General features: G+C 38.5%; 1 protein-coding gene across 1 annotated transcript in view; it reads left to right on the top strand.

The window, feature by feature from the left end:
• LOC138630742 (astrotactin-2-like) overlaps positions 1-16,019 on the top strand; it is a 231,177-nt gene that overhangs the window by 36,897 nt on the left and 178,261 nt on the right. The window contains exon 2 of the mRNA XM_069715244.1: positions 4,867-5,054. Within this exon, the coding sequence (XP_069571345.1) occupies positions 4,867-5,054 (188 nt within the window). The remainder of the gene's footprint in view (positions 1-4,866; positions 5,055-16,019) is intronic.

Below are 16,019 nucleotides of genomic sequence, written 5' to 3' on the forward strand. Positions count from 1 at the left end.
CTTGACCACAATCCAACGTCTGGTCTCCAGCTGGTTCTACCTACTTCTTGTGAAGCTACAAGCTTTCCACCCAACCGTCCCGCCGCGAACAAACTTGCCTATCTAGACCTTTTACTCATCTGTCCTCTCTAACAAACTTTATCGCTATCTGCTTGATACCACCTTTCCATGAGGAAAACGAAATCTGTTCAGTGCCGTGTGCCACTTGCAGCTAAAGTGTACTTCAGGATTGGTCAGAAAACTGGTGTATGGCACTAAACCCTGAATGGACTTACTGATGCTTATTTGTAAAACAGCTTATCTCTTTTTGTACAACTCAGTAAGTAGCATGACTTTAGGATGCAAGTATTTAGGGTTAGAGTTCCCTCCGCTCTCCGTCGGCTCTGTTTTTACTCTGAGGAGGTTGTAGAAAACCTCATCTCATCAAATATCCAACGCCAAGAGACTGTGCTAAGTGGAAATCACTCTTGCTCAAGATGTGAAGAATGTGAAAACCTCTGTAAACCCAATGTTGAACAATTTTTAACCAACCTTGTAAAGGATGGAGAAAAGATAAAAGATCTTTGAGGAAATGCAGATAAAAGTAGGGACAGAGAAAAACCACAGTAAGACACAGCATGAGCACTTATACTGTCTGATCACAAGGTCTTGTAAGAAGAGTTCTGCTGACATTGAGTGTTGAATAGATTTCTCTTATATATTAAGTACCTGCAGAGAGGATTTAGAAAAGAATAAGTAGGCTTTATCAAGGATTTGGGCGAAGCTTTCAGTAGCGCTGTCCCAAGTGTTATGCAAACTTTATGCAAAGTCAATAGAAACTAACTATACCAATATTTTCATATCTGACGGTGCAGCTTTTCAGGAATAGTTTTATTTTCGACTTGTCCAGTGACTTAAAAAGAATATACTTTATCCGAATATTGATGGTCTGTATCGTTACTCGGGGTACCCAAAGTCAAATGTAATTTTTTTCAGTTGTTGCTGCACTTTTTTGTTTTGCACGTAAAGCAATGCTTTATAACTGCATGGCAAACTATGAATTTTACGACCAGAGTTTTGTTTTGAAATGACTTTACCACAAAGAGAACTGTGAGGATTAAAACAGACAGCAGAGCAACACAGACCAGTGTGACAACAAATATTTAAATTGTGGACTGTAGCATTTGACTTTATTGCACTGTTATGTGCACTAAGCAGGAGGAAGCTGCAACTGTCATGAGTAAGTATCCCAATTTACATTACCTTAACAGAAACAGCACGTGAGTTACACAAGTTTTTGTGGGCAGTAGTCCAGGCACTTTGGACTTGTCCTTGGACTTGAGCGGAGAGAGCACATCACATCTTGTGTCAAACTTGGGAAATCAGCATTGGAGCCCCTTGAAATGCTACAGAAAGCCTACGGTAATGAAACAATGAGTTGGGCGAGGTGTTTTGAGTGACATTTCAGAGGGGCAGAGAGTCACTCTCCAAGACCAAAGAAGGCCCTTCAGGTCAGGAGTGCAACGAGGTGGCTTTTCATTGACATTCAAAGGGTTTTGCACTGAGTTTGTCCCCCAGGGTCAGGTTGTCAACACAGAGTTCAAATGTGATGTTCTGAAGCATTGGAGGGAAAACATTTAGTGCAAACAACCTGAACTGTGATGCAACGGCACTTGGGATCTCCAACATGACAAAGCGTTTGCTGACGGGGCATTGAAAACACACGAGTTTCTAACCCTCAACAATGCAATCGTTGCTCTCCACCACCCTTACTCACCAGATTTGGCTCCTTGCGACTTCTTTCTGTTCCCTAAAATATTTGACACCAAATTTAATGTGCTCTCTCTGCTCAAGTTTCAGGTCCATGTTCCAATTGTGGTTGTGCAAAAACCAGTGGTCACAAAAACACATGCAACTCGGGGACTGATGTTGATCAAAAATTGTAACTTGGAATACTTACCTGTGAATATTTTGGCTTCTTCCTGGTCGATGCACATCAAGATGCTGCCCTCCATCCACACGCAACAGAGGCAGTCTGTAATCTCATTGATTGCTCCTCGTATGCGTTGAAAAATGATCAACAATAATTTAAAGACTACACTAATAGTGGCCCAAGAAGTGTAAATCCTCAAATATGATCTCAAATTCAATTAAATTGATTATTCAAATCCAGGGTTAAATTTTTGTGTGTCATCCAAGCAGTTTTGAATAATGCAATCGCAATAATATGTTTCTCCTCCTGTCTGTCTCACACTGGAGATTTATGGCCACTGGGCTGATAACCACCAGAAAAAAACATAGGCATTTTAACTGAGTTGTTTTACCCTGTCAGGTTCCAAGCTTCAAGATATGTCACAATTTCTCATTGATCAACAGATACATTTTTCTTTGTCTATGAAATGTTCATTAAGGCATTTCTTTGGGTTGTCCTTGGAGTTTGGGACCATTGCTGACATCCTTGCTGGGAGCATACCAGCCTCAATCACGCTTACACGCTTACACAGTCATGCACCTATACACATTAATAATGTTCCTCCTAATGAATTACAAGTAGACCTTGAGGCCATACACCTATGTCCCATTAATGTCTGGCTTGGTGCCCAATGACAAGCCTCATAGCACAAAAGACAAGGACACACACAACTGCCATTCTTTTGTCTTAAAATAGCCTGCTTACAGATCTTCCTCATCTACATAACAATCGCACAAAGGTACCTAACAACCTTAGAAACTCTATTACTGCCCATCTATCCTGCAAGTGATTGCTTCTATTAAAGCCCAATTTGCTTTTTGGTTGTCCACAAGAAAATCACTTTTAATTTTGATCAAACTAAGTGTCATTGGTGTGCATACTCAGAGTTATTTAAAGCGATCTGAAATGCCCAAAGATTTTTTTTTTTATCAGAGTCCGTAAGTAAATGTGACAGGAGTTTGAAAAGCTCCATTTGCAAACAGTAACAGATGGTAGGAGGCACGTCACTGCTGGCCCAGCAGACAAAGCTGTTTCTGCTGTCAAGGTGAAAGGTTAAGCAGTGTGTCTTCAGCCCACAGATTAAACATAAAGAGTTGAATAGGCAGCAGTTATGGCATTTAAAAATTTCACACTCTACAAAATTTTATCATATGCTGCAGTCAGCAAAAAGTATAGAACATTTCTCAGGTCGAACAGGAAAGAGGTTTTTAATGGGCTTTCAGAGAGCCTAGAGAGATTCAAGATAATGTGTATATTGACTTAATTCTGAAACAATCAATCCGTCTCTAATCATATAATTATTTAATCAAGAAAACAATGCCAAAAATATCCCAGTTCCTGCTCCATAAAGTGATTTATTAAAGCAATATATTGCCTCTGTTTTACATCCATTTATAAATTCAATTTCTTTGACTTTTATGCTGTTGTGAAAACAAACAAGCAACCCAAAGAACTGAACTTGATACTGGTATTTCTTTTTATTATTTTCTGACATTTTAGAAAATAGAAATACACTGATATTTGAAAAAAACAAAAACACGATCAATTAAGGAAAAGGATGAAGTAAAGGTTAACGAAAAATGATTATTTAATCACTTGGTTACACTAACTATATTCAAGTAATGTTATGAGTTAATAAGGCAGTGTGAGCTTTGGCATTGTGCATTCTGTCATCTTTGTGAGGGAAAATCTGTTCTGCACACTCTCTCCCTGCACCTGAAGGTCCTGTGGCACTATTGAGCACAGCTCATGTATCCCTCCCCTGCCATCCACGTCCTCTGACCCAGAGTCAGCAGGTTAATAACCAGCTGCACTGAAAGCCATTTGTCATTTGCTACCTGCCGCTGATAGGAGATGTCAGCAGACGTCTATGCCCTTGTCACCCAACCACATGACAAATACTGTATCAAGCTTCTGAATCTCCGGTTCCCTGAGGCTTCTCGGTACTCCTCTACTGTGCAACCATTCCCACTTGATAGCATTAGATCCTTGTGCCATGATCCATATCAAGATAAACTGGTGATCCCCCTGCTCTTTTTCATCTTTTTTTTTTTTTTCTTTGCCCCATCAATTGCAACTTAGTGTGTTTTTTGGTGTTTTTTTTTTTTTTTTTCAATTTGCCCATTTTTCTCTTCTGCTATGCTTTTAAATGTTTTCAGTATTCCTTTGATGTTAGATACTTAAAGCCTGCAGTGGCCTGGAGCTGATAGTTTTATATTGGTTGGATGTAGGATGATTTATGCAGATAAGAGGACATTGAATAGTGAGACGGCATTTCTACAAGTGCTCTTGACATATACATTTGATTGAGCTTAACAGACCCATTGTCTTCTCATTTGTAGAGTTTTTTTGGTCTGTCTTCCTCGCCTGAATAAAAAGATAAGTGTAAACAAACGGATATTAACCGGGATAAGCCTTTTCCATCTGTGACTCATTTTGTCTGCCGTGTTGATTATAACAGCTAAAAAATGTTTAATGCTTGCCGCTTATTCTTTTTGATTTTTGATAAATCTCTGACTAATACCATGAACAAGTTGTCATCTTAAAGACTGTGAAACGGCAAAGCAATGCAATGGCTTCACAGCTGCTTTTACCAAACAGGCTACACAACTGGAACAATACTATAATAGCTGGACAGATTTCTTCGGTTGTCAAAGTTCAAGGTTTCTAGTTGGAGCAGACTGTTGATGTGAGCAGACACAGATCACTGCACTAGAATACAAATGCATGACCTCGTATAGCGCATGAAAATCATATTTGTACATTTGTATTTTTACATCTTTGACATATTCACAGAATCGGTTAGCAGGACATGCACTTTAATAAACAGCCTGAATGTGAATGTCAGTTTCTCATCGATTTAATGTTGACTTCACAAACCAATATGCTTTCTTCTCGTCCCTTGTTGTCCTCAGAGATGTCAGGTACGGGAGAAGATATTTCTCAAGTACACTGGAAGCAGCAGTGGCTGGAAAACGGCACCCTGTACTTCCATGTGTCCATGACGGAGTCTGAGCTTCTAGCACAGACAACACAACCCACGGCCCGGGAGCCTGCTCACGCCCTACACGAACACATGCATCTGCTCCACATCTCAGTGATGGTAAGTCTCTCTCTCTCTCTCTCTCTCTCTCTCTCTCTCTCTCTATATATATATATATATATATATATATATATATATATATATATATATATATATATATATATATATATATATATATACACACACGCACACGCGCACACACAGTCAGGTAGACACACAATAGATCTTCAGAGCATTTTTCTTTTCCACAGGATTGTATATAATTTATTCTAAGAAAGAGTCACTGAAGAGGGAACTAAACCACTTGTCAGCTTAGTCACATATGGGCCAATAATTTCATACAGTTTTTAAAAGGCATATTTGTAATGTTGACTTCTTTCACAATAATGTGTGGAAACTGTTCCTCTTTTGTGGACAATGCTCCAAATAGAATGTCAGTAAAAGTTAATGATGTCTGACTTTCGGTTGCCCAAAGGTCAGCACTGAACTGAAGGCTTGCTACTGGTCAGTGGTGCAATAATCAAGGTTACAAAGATTTAATCCCGTGTACATAGATCCATTAATCACAGCAATTTCTTTAAAATTGATGAAATTCAAATCATCATGATTGAGTAGTGTCCCATCATCAGATGTTGATACAGAAATTAATGTATGGAGGGTAACTGTGTGTTGACGTTCTTGTCTATCTTCATTTACTAGTGAGTGTGCCGAGACACCTTCGCATGATCATTAACTATAAATTAGCAATATTGCATCTTAATGTTGCGTAACAAATGTGGTGATGTTGTTTCTGTCCTCCTTGCTGGTCTTAAGACATTTCTTTCAGGATGCATTGAAGTGAGTGTTGCTAATGCAGTAAACAGAGGAAGGGAAGGAGGGAGGGAGCAATGACTTTGTAGAGAAGAGGTCTGGTGTTTAGAGGTTAAGATCTCTTAAGTGTCAAACCAGCCTGGTGGAGTCAAAGCTATAGCTCGGCACTCAGAGGCGATACACCAGGAGTATATAAATACAACTCTTGGTATATTATTTCTTGCTGATGGGAGGCTGGCAGGGTATGGCGGAGTGTCAATTTTTTGAAGTATGCAATTACCAACCATCAGCAGCTTGAATAGAAAGTTAAGCACTAATCGGTGGAAGGGGAGTTTCCCTTCATATCTCAGCTGTAGCCTACATGTTTGTAGGTAAAAGAATAGAGAGGGCTGCATTATTGTCAGCAGTGTTTCAATTACGATACCGCAAGACTCTGACTGTGTTCAAAGATGAACCACTTTCCAGTAATTAGTGAGGCTAGTATGTCCATTACATTACATTACATTACATTTCATTTAGCTGACGCTTTTATCCAAAGCGACTTACAATAAGTGCATTTCAACCATGAGGGTACAAAACCCAGAACAGCAGGAATCAAGAAAATACAATTTCTCCAAGAAAGCCAAACTAGAGTGCTATCAGTAAGTGCCATTTTAAGTGCTACTGGAGTGCTACCTATTCAAGGTAAAGTCTGAAGAGGTGTGTTTTTAGTTTGCGGCGGAAGATGTTCAGAGTTTCTGCTGTCCTGATGTCGTTGGGGAACTCATTCCACCATTTAGGAGCCAGGACAGCAAACAGTCGTGATTTTGTAGTGTTTAGCTCGCAGCGAGGAGCAACAAGCCGATTGGCCAATGCAGAGCGGAGGGAGCGGGCTGGGATGTAAGGTTGGACCATGTCCTGGATGTAGACTGGACCCGATCTGTTCACAGCACGGTATGCAAGTACCAATGTTTAGAAACGGATGCGGGCAGCTACTGGTAACCAATGGAGGAGGAGGAGGAGGAGGAGCAGGAGGAGAGTAGTGTGAGTGTATTTCGGGAGGTTAAAGACCAGTCGAGCTGCGGCATTCTGGATGAGCTGCAGAGGTCGGATGGCGCTAACAGGTAGACCTGTTGAGTTATAATTTGCAAACAACACACTGACCTGGTATGTCACTTCCTACATACTTTTGTTCTGCAGCACCAAAACGTTTCCTCTCTTCTAGATTTTATTGTTGAGAACAACCTCTTCACCAACTTATGTGCTGGGTTTGACCGTCCTCTCTCTCTCTCTCTCTCCACTTGCCTTTAATAAAAAAAACTCTGACATTTCACACCTATTCTGCTGTTGACTTTTCTTCCTGCGTCACCTGTACCTGCACACCTCACCACCTTCTCTATTTCTGTCGCTCTCCTGCTCTCTGTGCACCATCTCCTCGCTCCATCCACCTCTGTGCTCTCACATCCTCTCACTTCTCGTGCTCACAGCCCAACCTCCTTCTTTTCTCTCCCTCACAACACTTTTGGTGACACTTTGGATGAACGGGTGTGCACCAGGCTGGCATAACACTGTCACGACTGTGAACCACGGAAACTGACATAAACATGAATTAAACATTATGAAGGATTTTGACTGTGTTATTCCGTTTATGTCACTTTCATTGCAAAACTGACACTGAAACCAGAGATCTCTGTTGTGACATAAACTATTAATGTGTAAAGTTGCAGTTTTTACTGTTTATCTGCAAGTTTGACTTTTGACTGTGTAGACCAGGGGTGTCAAACTCATTTTAGTTAAGGGGCCACATACTTCCCACTTTGATCTCAAGTGGGCCAGACCAGTAAAATCATAGCATAATAACGCATACATAACGACAATATTTCTCTTTGTTTAAATCATTGGTGAAGGTTTTTGGATGATAAACCCTGTTTTAAGGTCTTTCTACAATAAACTAGAAACAGAAAGACCAAAAACTCAGACATCAGCCCATTGTTTATCTGCCCCGGCTCTCCTCTGCAGATTCCCTCGCTTTGTGACGCGTTTGACGTCAAACGCGTCACAAAGCGAGCAGCGAGCGCGGCTGCCTGTGGCACCGAGCGCTTCTTCCTCCGGCGCAGACGTCGCATTTACGCTGTTTTTGAAGCAATTACTGGATCGATTAAAAAAAATCGATTAAAAAACAAAACAAACAAAAAAACGTTTGTACTCATAAACCTCCATATTCTCGTAGAAATGCAATTTATGTCTTTCTGTAATTTTCACACTTAGCAAAGTCATCCGGCAGGCCGAGCTGGACCCCCTGGCGGGTGTATGTTTGACACCCCTGGTGTAGACTATAATCACACAACTAAATCTAACTTCACTCTTTACACTGCTATCAAATCAAAAGACATTTAAAACCTTCAGTGGCATCGTTATGACAGGCTATTTCCCCATTGTCAAGTTCTTTAAACAAGAGAAGCATCAATTTCAGATAGAAACTAATAACTAATAACAAATAGCTAAAAGACAATAGTGAACGACAAGAGTGTAAAGATTGCATAAGTTTAACTCAGGTTTTTGTTTTATGAAACAGCCTTTGAATGTAACTGGGTCTTGCAGCTTTAATATGACTTGGGTTGATTGAGGAAGGAGTAGAAACAAAGAAATGTTTGGGAGAATGAATACGTTTAAAATGCTTTTAGCTCACTTTAATATTTGCTATGAAGAGATTGAAAAATGGATGATGATATTTTTTTTTCCCCAGAAATTTTGACTTGATTTTTGTAGTAAAAAAACCAAACATGAATTCATACCTTTTAACAATTATTTTTTCAATTCAAGTGTGCCGGTAAGTCTTGGCAGTGTGACAGTGTATCAGAAAACCCAATGAAAGCATCTTGAAACCGTAGCAGCTGAAAGGAGTTCAGCTGTAATTCATTTCATGATTTGCACCTGTGCTTTTTGACATGTCAAAATATATTTCATAATCAAATCCATACTATAACTTTAGCTAGTTTTAAAGTTTATAAAGTAAAACTAAATACGATTTTAATAGAGAAGTCATAAAGAGACAACAGAACAAAGAGAACAGATAATGTGGGCCCCCTCGGTGCTACGAACAACTTACCTATCACACTACTGAGTGCAGAGGGGCAAAAAGTGGTCACACAAAATACTGATTTTATATTTTTCATTAAGATCAGATGATAATTATTCATTGCATTCCTTCCTTTTACTTTTTGTGCTTTGAATTTGTGTACTGTACTGCATATATACAGATTCTAGTTACTCATTTCTTTTCTTCAAGCCGTGAGCAGTAGCACATTTGATTTGAAGGAAATTAATTGATACTGCGTTAAAGTGCCAAGTTTCAGCTTTAATCTCAGAAGGTGTACACATTTGTGAACATCTGTGATGTGGACAAATAGTCCTTTTAACCTTTCAACTAATTGGTCACTTGGCTACAAAGTGTTTCTTGGGCAGCTGTGAGACATTTGAACGTCATTCCTGCATGAAAGAGTTGCATCAAAAGCAAATATGAAACACATCCTATAGGAGACTGATTTGGTAATACGTATTATTTTCAATTGATATCAACGCATTTCATATTTTCTAAATCATTTTGTTTATTTTTTTCTTTTCTATTGCAGAAATGTTTATTTCTGAGAACTTAAAAAAAAAATTGTAGTCAAAAGACGTGCAGCTTGTGGAGACTTTAAATTCTAAATTGACTATAGTGAGAATGTATGTTAGCCGAAATGGTGAGCCGTAGTATTAATAATACATTAATGTTGTTTTCCTCTCTGTCTTGGTTTTGTCTCTGCTCTTTAGCACAACACCCTCTCATATTTCTTAATAACTTGACACTGCTGAACTTGTTTTCTTTGTGCTCCTCTTTGACTTCTATCCTTGATTAAACAATACCGCAGCATTGTGTATAGTGTAGAGGTTGAGATACAAACAAAACAGGGAGCTGCTCATTAAAACATTGCTCTTTTTATTGTTCTTTGACACCATGGTGGTTTGCCAAGTCACGCTGGTATTTTGGGAGCCTGGAAAAAAAAGGTCGTAAATAGAACATCTTGTTACCTCAAACTGTGATATCCCAAACTTAACAGCAAAAAGTTGTCTACTTACACATCCTGCTAATACAGGACATAGACACCAAAAGCATTGTTGTGCCATACATATGTGTATTTCTGTTGGCAAGTTGGAAAGTTTAACACGGGAATCAATGGGGATTAACTGTGGTGTGGAGTTGGCCTCAAATTGCCATTTGAGGAACTTCCGTTTTTGCCGTTTGTTGGCTTCATCTTTCAGCCCAAGAAGTTGCTGTTTGATTCAGAGTCTCATTAGCATTTGCTGGAATCATATTTCTGGCCAAGTAAGGTCAATATTTATTTTTCTTTGAGATCTATTTTTTATGAATAAGATTAAATATGCTAAAATGCTTTGTAAAACTGAGGAGACCTGCAGTTATAATAAGTATCTGTAATTTCTTCACCAGTAATTGGTGAAACCAATTAACATGTTACTATTGTATATGCTATTGCCAGTGAAGAGAGTAATGACTATAATCACTTTAATCATGTGTTTAGTAAAAGCTATATAACTGTGGTCGTAGGGAGTTGTCCCTGTCTGATCTTATGGGTTGGCATCTGTATAAAAGATAGAGATAGTATATAACATGTAAAAAGAAGCGACAGGAGAATGGAAGCATATCGAGTCAGTCAGCATTGGACAGAAGGTACGGTGGTTTGGCCTCGTGGCCCTCAGGTGTCACTCTTTGAATGAACATCATTATGTCTGATGCTGTCAGTCAGACTGAAGTGTGTGCACTCTATTCTTCTGGCATTGAGCTGTCAGTTTCTCACTCACTCAAGCAGTCGTTTTTCCAACTCTCTCTGCTTTTTGTCGTCCTTCCCCCTCTCTGTCTCTCCCATCATGCTGTATGACAGCAGCTGACAGAGACAGGTATTCATTTCAACAAAGTTTAAAATGACTATTGACTCAACGTGCTGATAAAGTTAGCAATTTTTAGTTTTTAGTTGACCATCAGAGGCTATATTTTAGTTATTTTGTTTTATTCTTTTCACGAAAATACATTTGCTGTAAAATACGTATGCAGTGTTTCGATAAAAAGGTTTCGTGTCAAGACCTCCATCAGCAGAAGTATATACAGAAAGATTGTGTTGGTTTTGTAGGCAAAATTTCAGCCTTCACCATGCATGTGGAATTTTTGGCTTTAGAAGACACATTACTCAAAGGGAGTAATTTCTCCCCTACAAACACCTCCCGACCCCTGTCCTTGTTATTTTATTTTGATAGGCTCAAAGTTAAAGCATTTCTAATTTTCTTCTTGAAACTCTTAACTTGAAACTCTTTTTTTCTGAATACGTTGCATGATTTTTTCTGTTGTTGGAAATGCATGTTTGGTAAAATGTATTCACGACATAGAGCTCATGATGGCATTTCACAGTTTGTGCTAAAAATGCATCACTATAACAATTCATGACATCACAGCAGGAACGCTGAGTATCTGGCGACGGCTCGTACAGCTACAGCCGGTTTAAAAAAAGAAAATAAATACTCCTTTTTCTGTCTGGAGCCTTTCGCAGCTCGGTGAGAACGTGAGCGGTCAACACATTTCTTTTTAAAATATCCGTGGTCAGGTTTCAAGTGCAAACATTAAACCTACAGAAATATTGCATGATCACATCCTGCGAGGGGTGTTCGTGTCACTTAGAACTCTGTCTCTGGAGAAATTCTATCAATAAACAGAAGCTGCAGAAGTCAGAGACGGGGCAAGTTCAGCAGCAGCACGTCAACAGTAACACAACAGGCGTACAAATCTTGTATAAGCCTTCAGATCTATTTAATGGTGGAATCATTTCCAAAATGTCCTCCAGCACTGGCGCTGGATTTAGTAATGGTGACGACCGCATGAAAAAAAATATTATTTACTTCATACTTCTCACGGGAAGCTGATGCTTTTTAAAAAAAAATTTTTATTGGGGGTCAACTGGAGCCAAAGATGTTTTTAAGCCAGAACCTGGCAGCCGTAAAGGGCATTGCACTTTGTTGTACTTCTGGGTTTACTTCAGCCTCAAACTGAGTTTGTTGACATTTGGTAGTGTGTCTTTTGCTCGTTTTGAACATTGATGTTTTGATGTGTCACTCGGGAGACGTCTCCCTTTGCGTATGATTCATGTCCACAAGCTTACTGAAGCATTTTGATGTCCATGTAGAAACTGCTGTGCCAACGGACCAGCGCTCACAAAAAACATGTGCAATTCAAGTCCTGATTTTGGTGACAGAATTTACTCGTTAGGGTTATACCTTCCTCCTGCTGCATGCTCATCACGGCGCTGCGCATCAGTCGTTGCGCAACAAGAGCAGTCTCTGAACTTATTGACGCTAATGAAGACAGCTGACGCTTTGAATATCTCACACTAGGGGTGGAATAGTTGAAGTAAAAAAAAAAATCCTACCCATTTGGTTTGCTGGTCACAGTTTGGGACATATCTGGATTCTTCGCTTCATTTGAAATAGACTATAAGTGACCAATAATTTAGTACAAAATATAGCTGCATTGTTTTAGTAAGCTCTATGTTACCTATGATGATAAATTAAACCATCAATATGTGATCTTGCCCCTCGGTTATCACTAAATGTCATCGAGAGGCCCATGTTTAAGGTATTCACTTCCTCAGGTCACATTAGCCTTATTTTTTTTGTCTGACTTATATAATATTTTTTCATTGAGTCATGATTTCTTTGGAATCTAATCGAATGCGCTTATCTATAACATTGCAAACCTGCAGCATTTCTGCATTACAACATGTGCTGCTCTTTGGCAAAGCTTTATCTGAAAATGTTTAATTTGCATGTGTCATCAAAACAATAACACAGCAACTTCAGCATTGTGTGGGTTTTGTTTGTTGTGGTTGGCTTTTTGTCAATCTACTTTTAGTCTTTGCTCAGCTCTTCCCCCCCCCCCCGTTATTTGTGCTTTTGAGAAATATTCTGTCACTATGTGACATATGCTATTGAAAGGTTATTCAATATATCAGCATCTTTGTACTTCATTCAACACTTAGTTGTGAGTCTTTTACCATCTCGCTGCGGTCTCGTTCTCTGTGATGAAGTAGAATCTAGTAGTTGTGCGACTAGTGTTTCTTCATGCATTTGAAAAGATGAGAACATTAGGAGCAGTGTTAGGAAATATCAGACCTGCGCTCTCCCGTTCACACACATACGTTGCAATAAATCTGTTAGCACCACTGGAGGCAAAAATGATTGATAGAATCTGAATCTGTTTGATTAGACCATTCACAGGCCTGTAGAAGGAATATGAGGAGGAAAAAAAAAAGAAGGAATGTGATTCATGGAATTATTAACATCTAACACCAGACAGATTGCCTCTAGAAAGATGTCACACCCTTGGTTTGATCAGACCTCTGAGATGTACTGAAGCATCCCTTAAACAAAGCCACCATCCTACAGCAGACAGATCACAGAGAAAAAGCTATTTTCTCCACTCAATGCAACCTGTACACCACAAAACATTTGTGATGCACAATACATGATGTTGTATAGAAAGTTATTTTTTTTTTTGTGACAATTTTTTTCTGCAAGATATAATTACGTTTCTGAGTCATCGGTGCTGAAAGGATGTAATGCAGCAGAAATTTGAATATGCATTTCAGTGGAAACAACAGTCACTCATTGTGTACAGCAATGTGAAGGATTTTTCAAAGAGATGGCATATTGGAGTTCACTTAGAGGACAGGTAGTATTTTACCAAAATGAGATGCAATAAAAGCTGGCAGTTGAGAGCCTTTCACATGCTACGCAACAGAACATAATCATCTATTTCATGGGATTTCGGTGTCTGTAGCACAACACAAATTGGAAATTAGACATGTTTCCCATCCTTTTGACTCCCTGGATATTCCAAAACCAGTTAATCAACCACTAAAATAAAATAAATGACTAAAAACTAAAATGAACAGAAAACATTTCATTTTTTTAAATCACTCTGGCTCATTTCTAATAATCAAGCATATGGCTGAGGTCATTTAACATTGTTGAGCTCACACGATATGAAGGGGAGACCACTATTCTTTTCTCCGTCCTGATAGATATGCATGAAGATACAGTACATCCTACACAGTTGAAATGGTTTCCTCATAATTAAGCAGTCCCTGGTAATATATGACCATCAGTGTGGTGGGTCACAGAGGCGTTTCAGCAATTGTGGCTGCTCTGAAATCAGGGGCTATAGAAATTAATTTCCACCATGCCCCAGCAAATAGACATAATGCTGCTGTGGGTAAGGACACTTTCAATTATCACATTAAAGTCCAAGCCAGTTACATTTTAATTGCTCCAAAGTTTAATTGTTTCAGTCACCTTTTGGTTTCCATAATTTTTTACACATGCATGTTATTGCGCCGTGAATACAAAATCGGTGGTGATTAAAATTACTGGTAGCCATCAGCTTAAGAAACGGACCCAAAGCTTCTGCAGTAGAAGTATTAGAAGATTAGAAAAATACATGTATAGAAGAATGATTTCCTGGAGCAGCTAATGGCTCTTTTATACCATTAATAAAGCTTTTTTTTTTGTTGCATGAATTACTTAAACACATGTCACATAACAAATAGTATAAAATGTTTCGGGCTCAAATTTCTCATTTTCCTCACTTTCAGTTTGTAGACCACAAAAAAGCTGTAACAGTGACTTCAATGAAACATTTAGAAGAAACTATGCATGTGTTTTCTTCTGGTTTTAAAGACTTCCTTCATATGTTAGGAATTTAAGCCACGTTCAATGCATCTTTAAATAAACTGAGATATGAGTCATATTTGAGCACAGTGAAAAGACAAGTGACGGCTGAAAACAAATGTTAGTGATTGAATGTCATTTGGATTTTAAAAGGTTAAAGCAGTTAAGTAATTCAAAGTCACCATACATGTTATTTGTCTTTTTCACTAATAGGATTGTGATAAGCAGTAGGAAGGGTTGTTTGCTTAGTGATGTGAATAACACTCTAAAAATAACCTGTTATATGTTTGTTAGTTTCAACACAATTAAACTACTTTACTAGTGATTGCCTGATTATTGTAATATTTATTGTGTCTTTGGGTCTGAAATTTATTAAATTTTTGAAATATCAGTAAGAAGGTGCCTTAACAGTGTTACTGTGTAATGGCGTTAACGTTTCTTTGCTTTGACGTCAATTTCTACAAAAGTATTATTTTATGACCAAAGATTCATGTTTTTTGTGCCCTCGATCAACTTCAGTGAAATCAGCTTTTTGATTTACCGGATTTTGGATTGATTTCCTCAGGAGCATGACATTCAACTTTCTGCTCTAATCAACTCTAACCTACAACAACCCAGTTCCATTTATTTGGCTGTGACATACACTAGCTCTGCAGATATGGATATAAGGTTGTCTTTCTTTTCTTGTTCTGAATCCAACAAAATGGTGACAAAAAGTGACCGTCTGTGCTGTTTCAATAATATTTCTATCTAAATAAAAACATAATGGGAACACAAAGTGATAATTAAATATGAAGTAATAGTACCAAGACAAATTGAAACTGGATTTTATGTGCTAGTTATTTAAAAAAAGATTTAAAATGTGTAAGTCCCCAAATCGAAAACATACATAAGAAGCAAAAAGAGCTTTGGACAAGACTTGGCCAAGACATAGAATATGGATGGAGGCTGTATGAAATGCTAAAAGGGCTTTTAATTTGAAATAAGGGCTTTTATTTTGAAATGAATACGGGAAGTTGTGGAATTTGGCCCTTATGTTACTCGCTCGCTCTTTCTCTCACTCACTCACTCAATGGCATTCACGTTTTCAAAGGTTTGCTCTGCTGTTGTAATTCACCAAAAAATAACACATCTTAAACAAAAAGAAGCACACAATGTTCATTTTGTAATATCTTAGTTCTGCTGCACGTTTTTCATGTTAACACCAACCTTTAAAGAAGAGATAAATGCTGCCAGAGGCTGTGGGAATTGCACATTTTACAGTATTTTCTACATTGATTATTTGAATTGTTCGTATAATTTGAAGTCGTTGCAGACCAAAACTGAATTAATCTGCATTTGAACTCTTGATATCTGGTGAATAGAAACCTGCGATTTACCAAGTGACCCAGATTTACAAAGTGTTGATTGGCCTTGAGTCCACTGCCGCACAGCAGCTCATCACATAACACTTACCATTCAATG

The sequence above is a fragment of the Brachyistius frenatus genome, unplaced genomic scaffold, assembly GCF_029030835.1.
Source record: "Brachyistius frenatus isolate BFR_SWC_R1_liver_20210118 unplaced genomic scaffold, ASM2903083v1 Contig_140, whole genome shotgun sequence".
Classification (NCBI taxonomy): domain Eukaryota; kingdom Metazoa; phylum Chordata; class Actinopteri; family Embiotocidae; genus Brachyistius; species Brachyistius frenatus.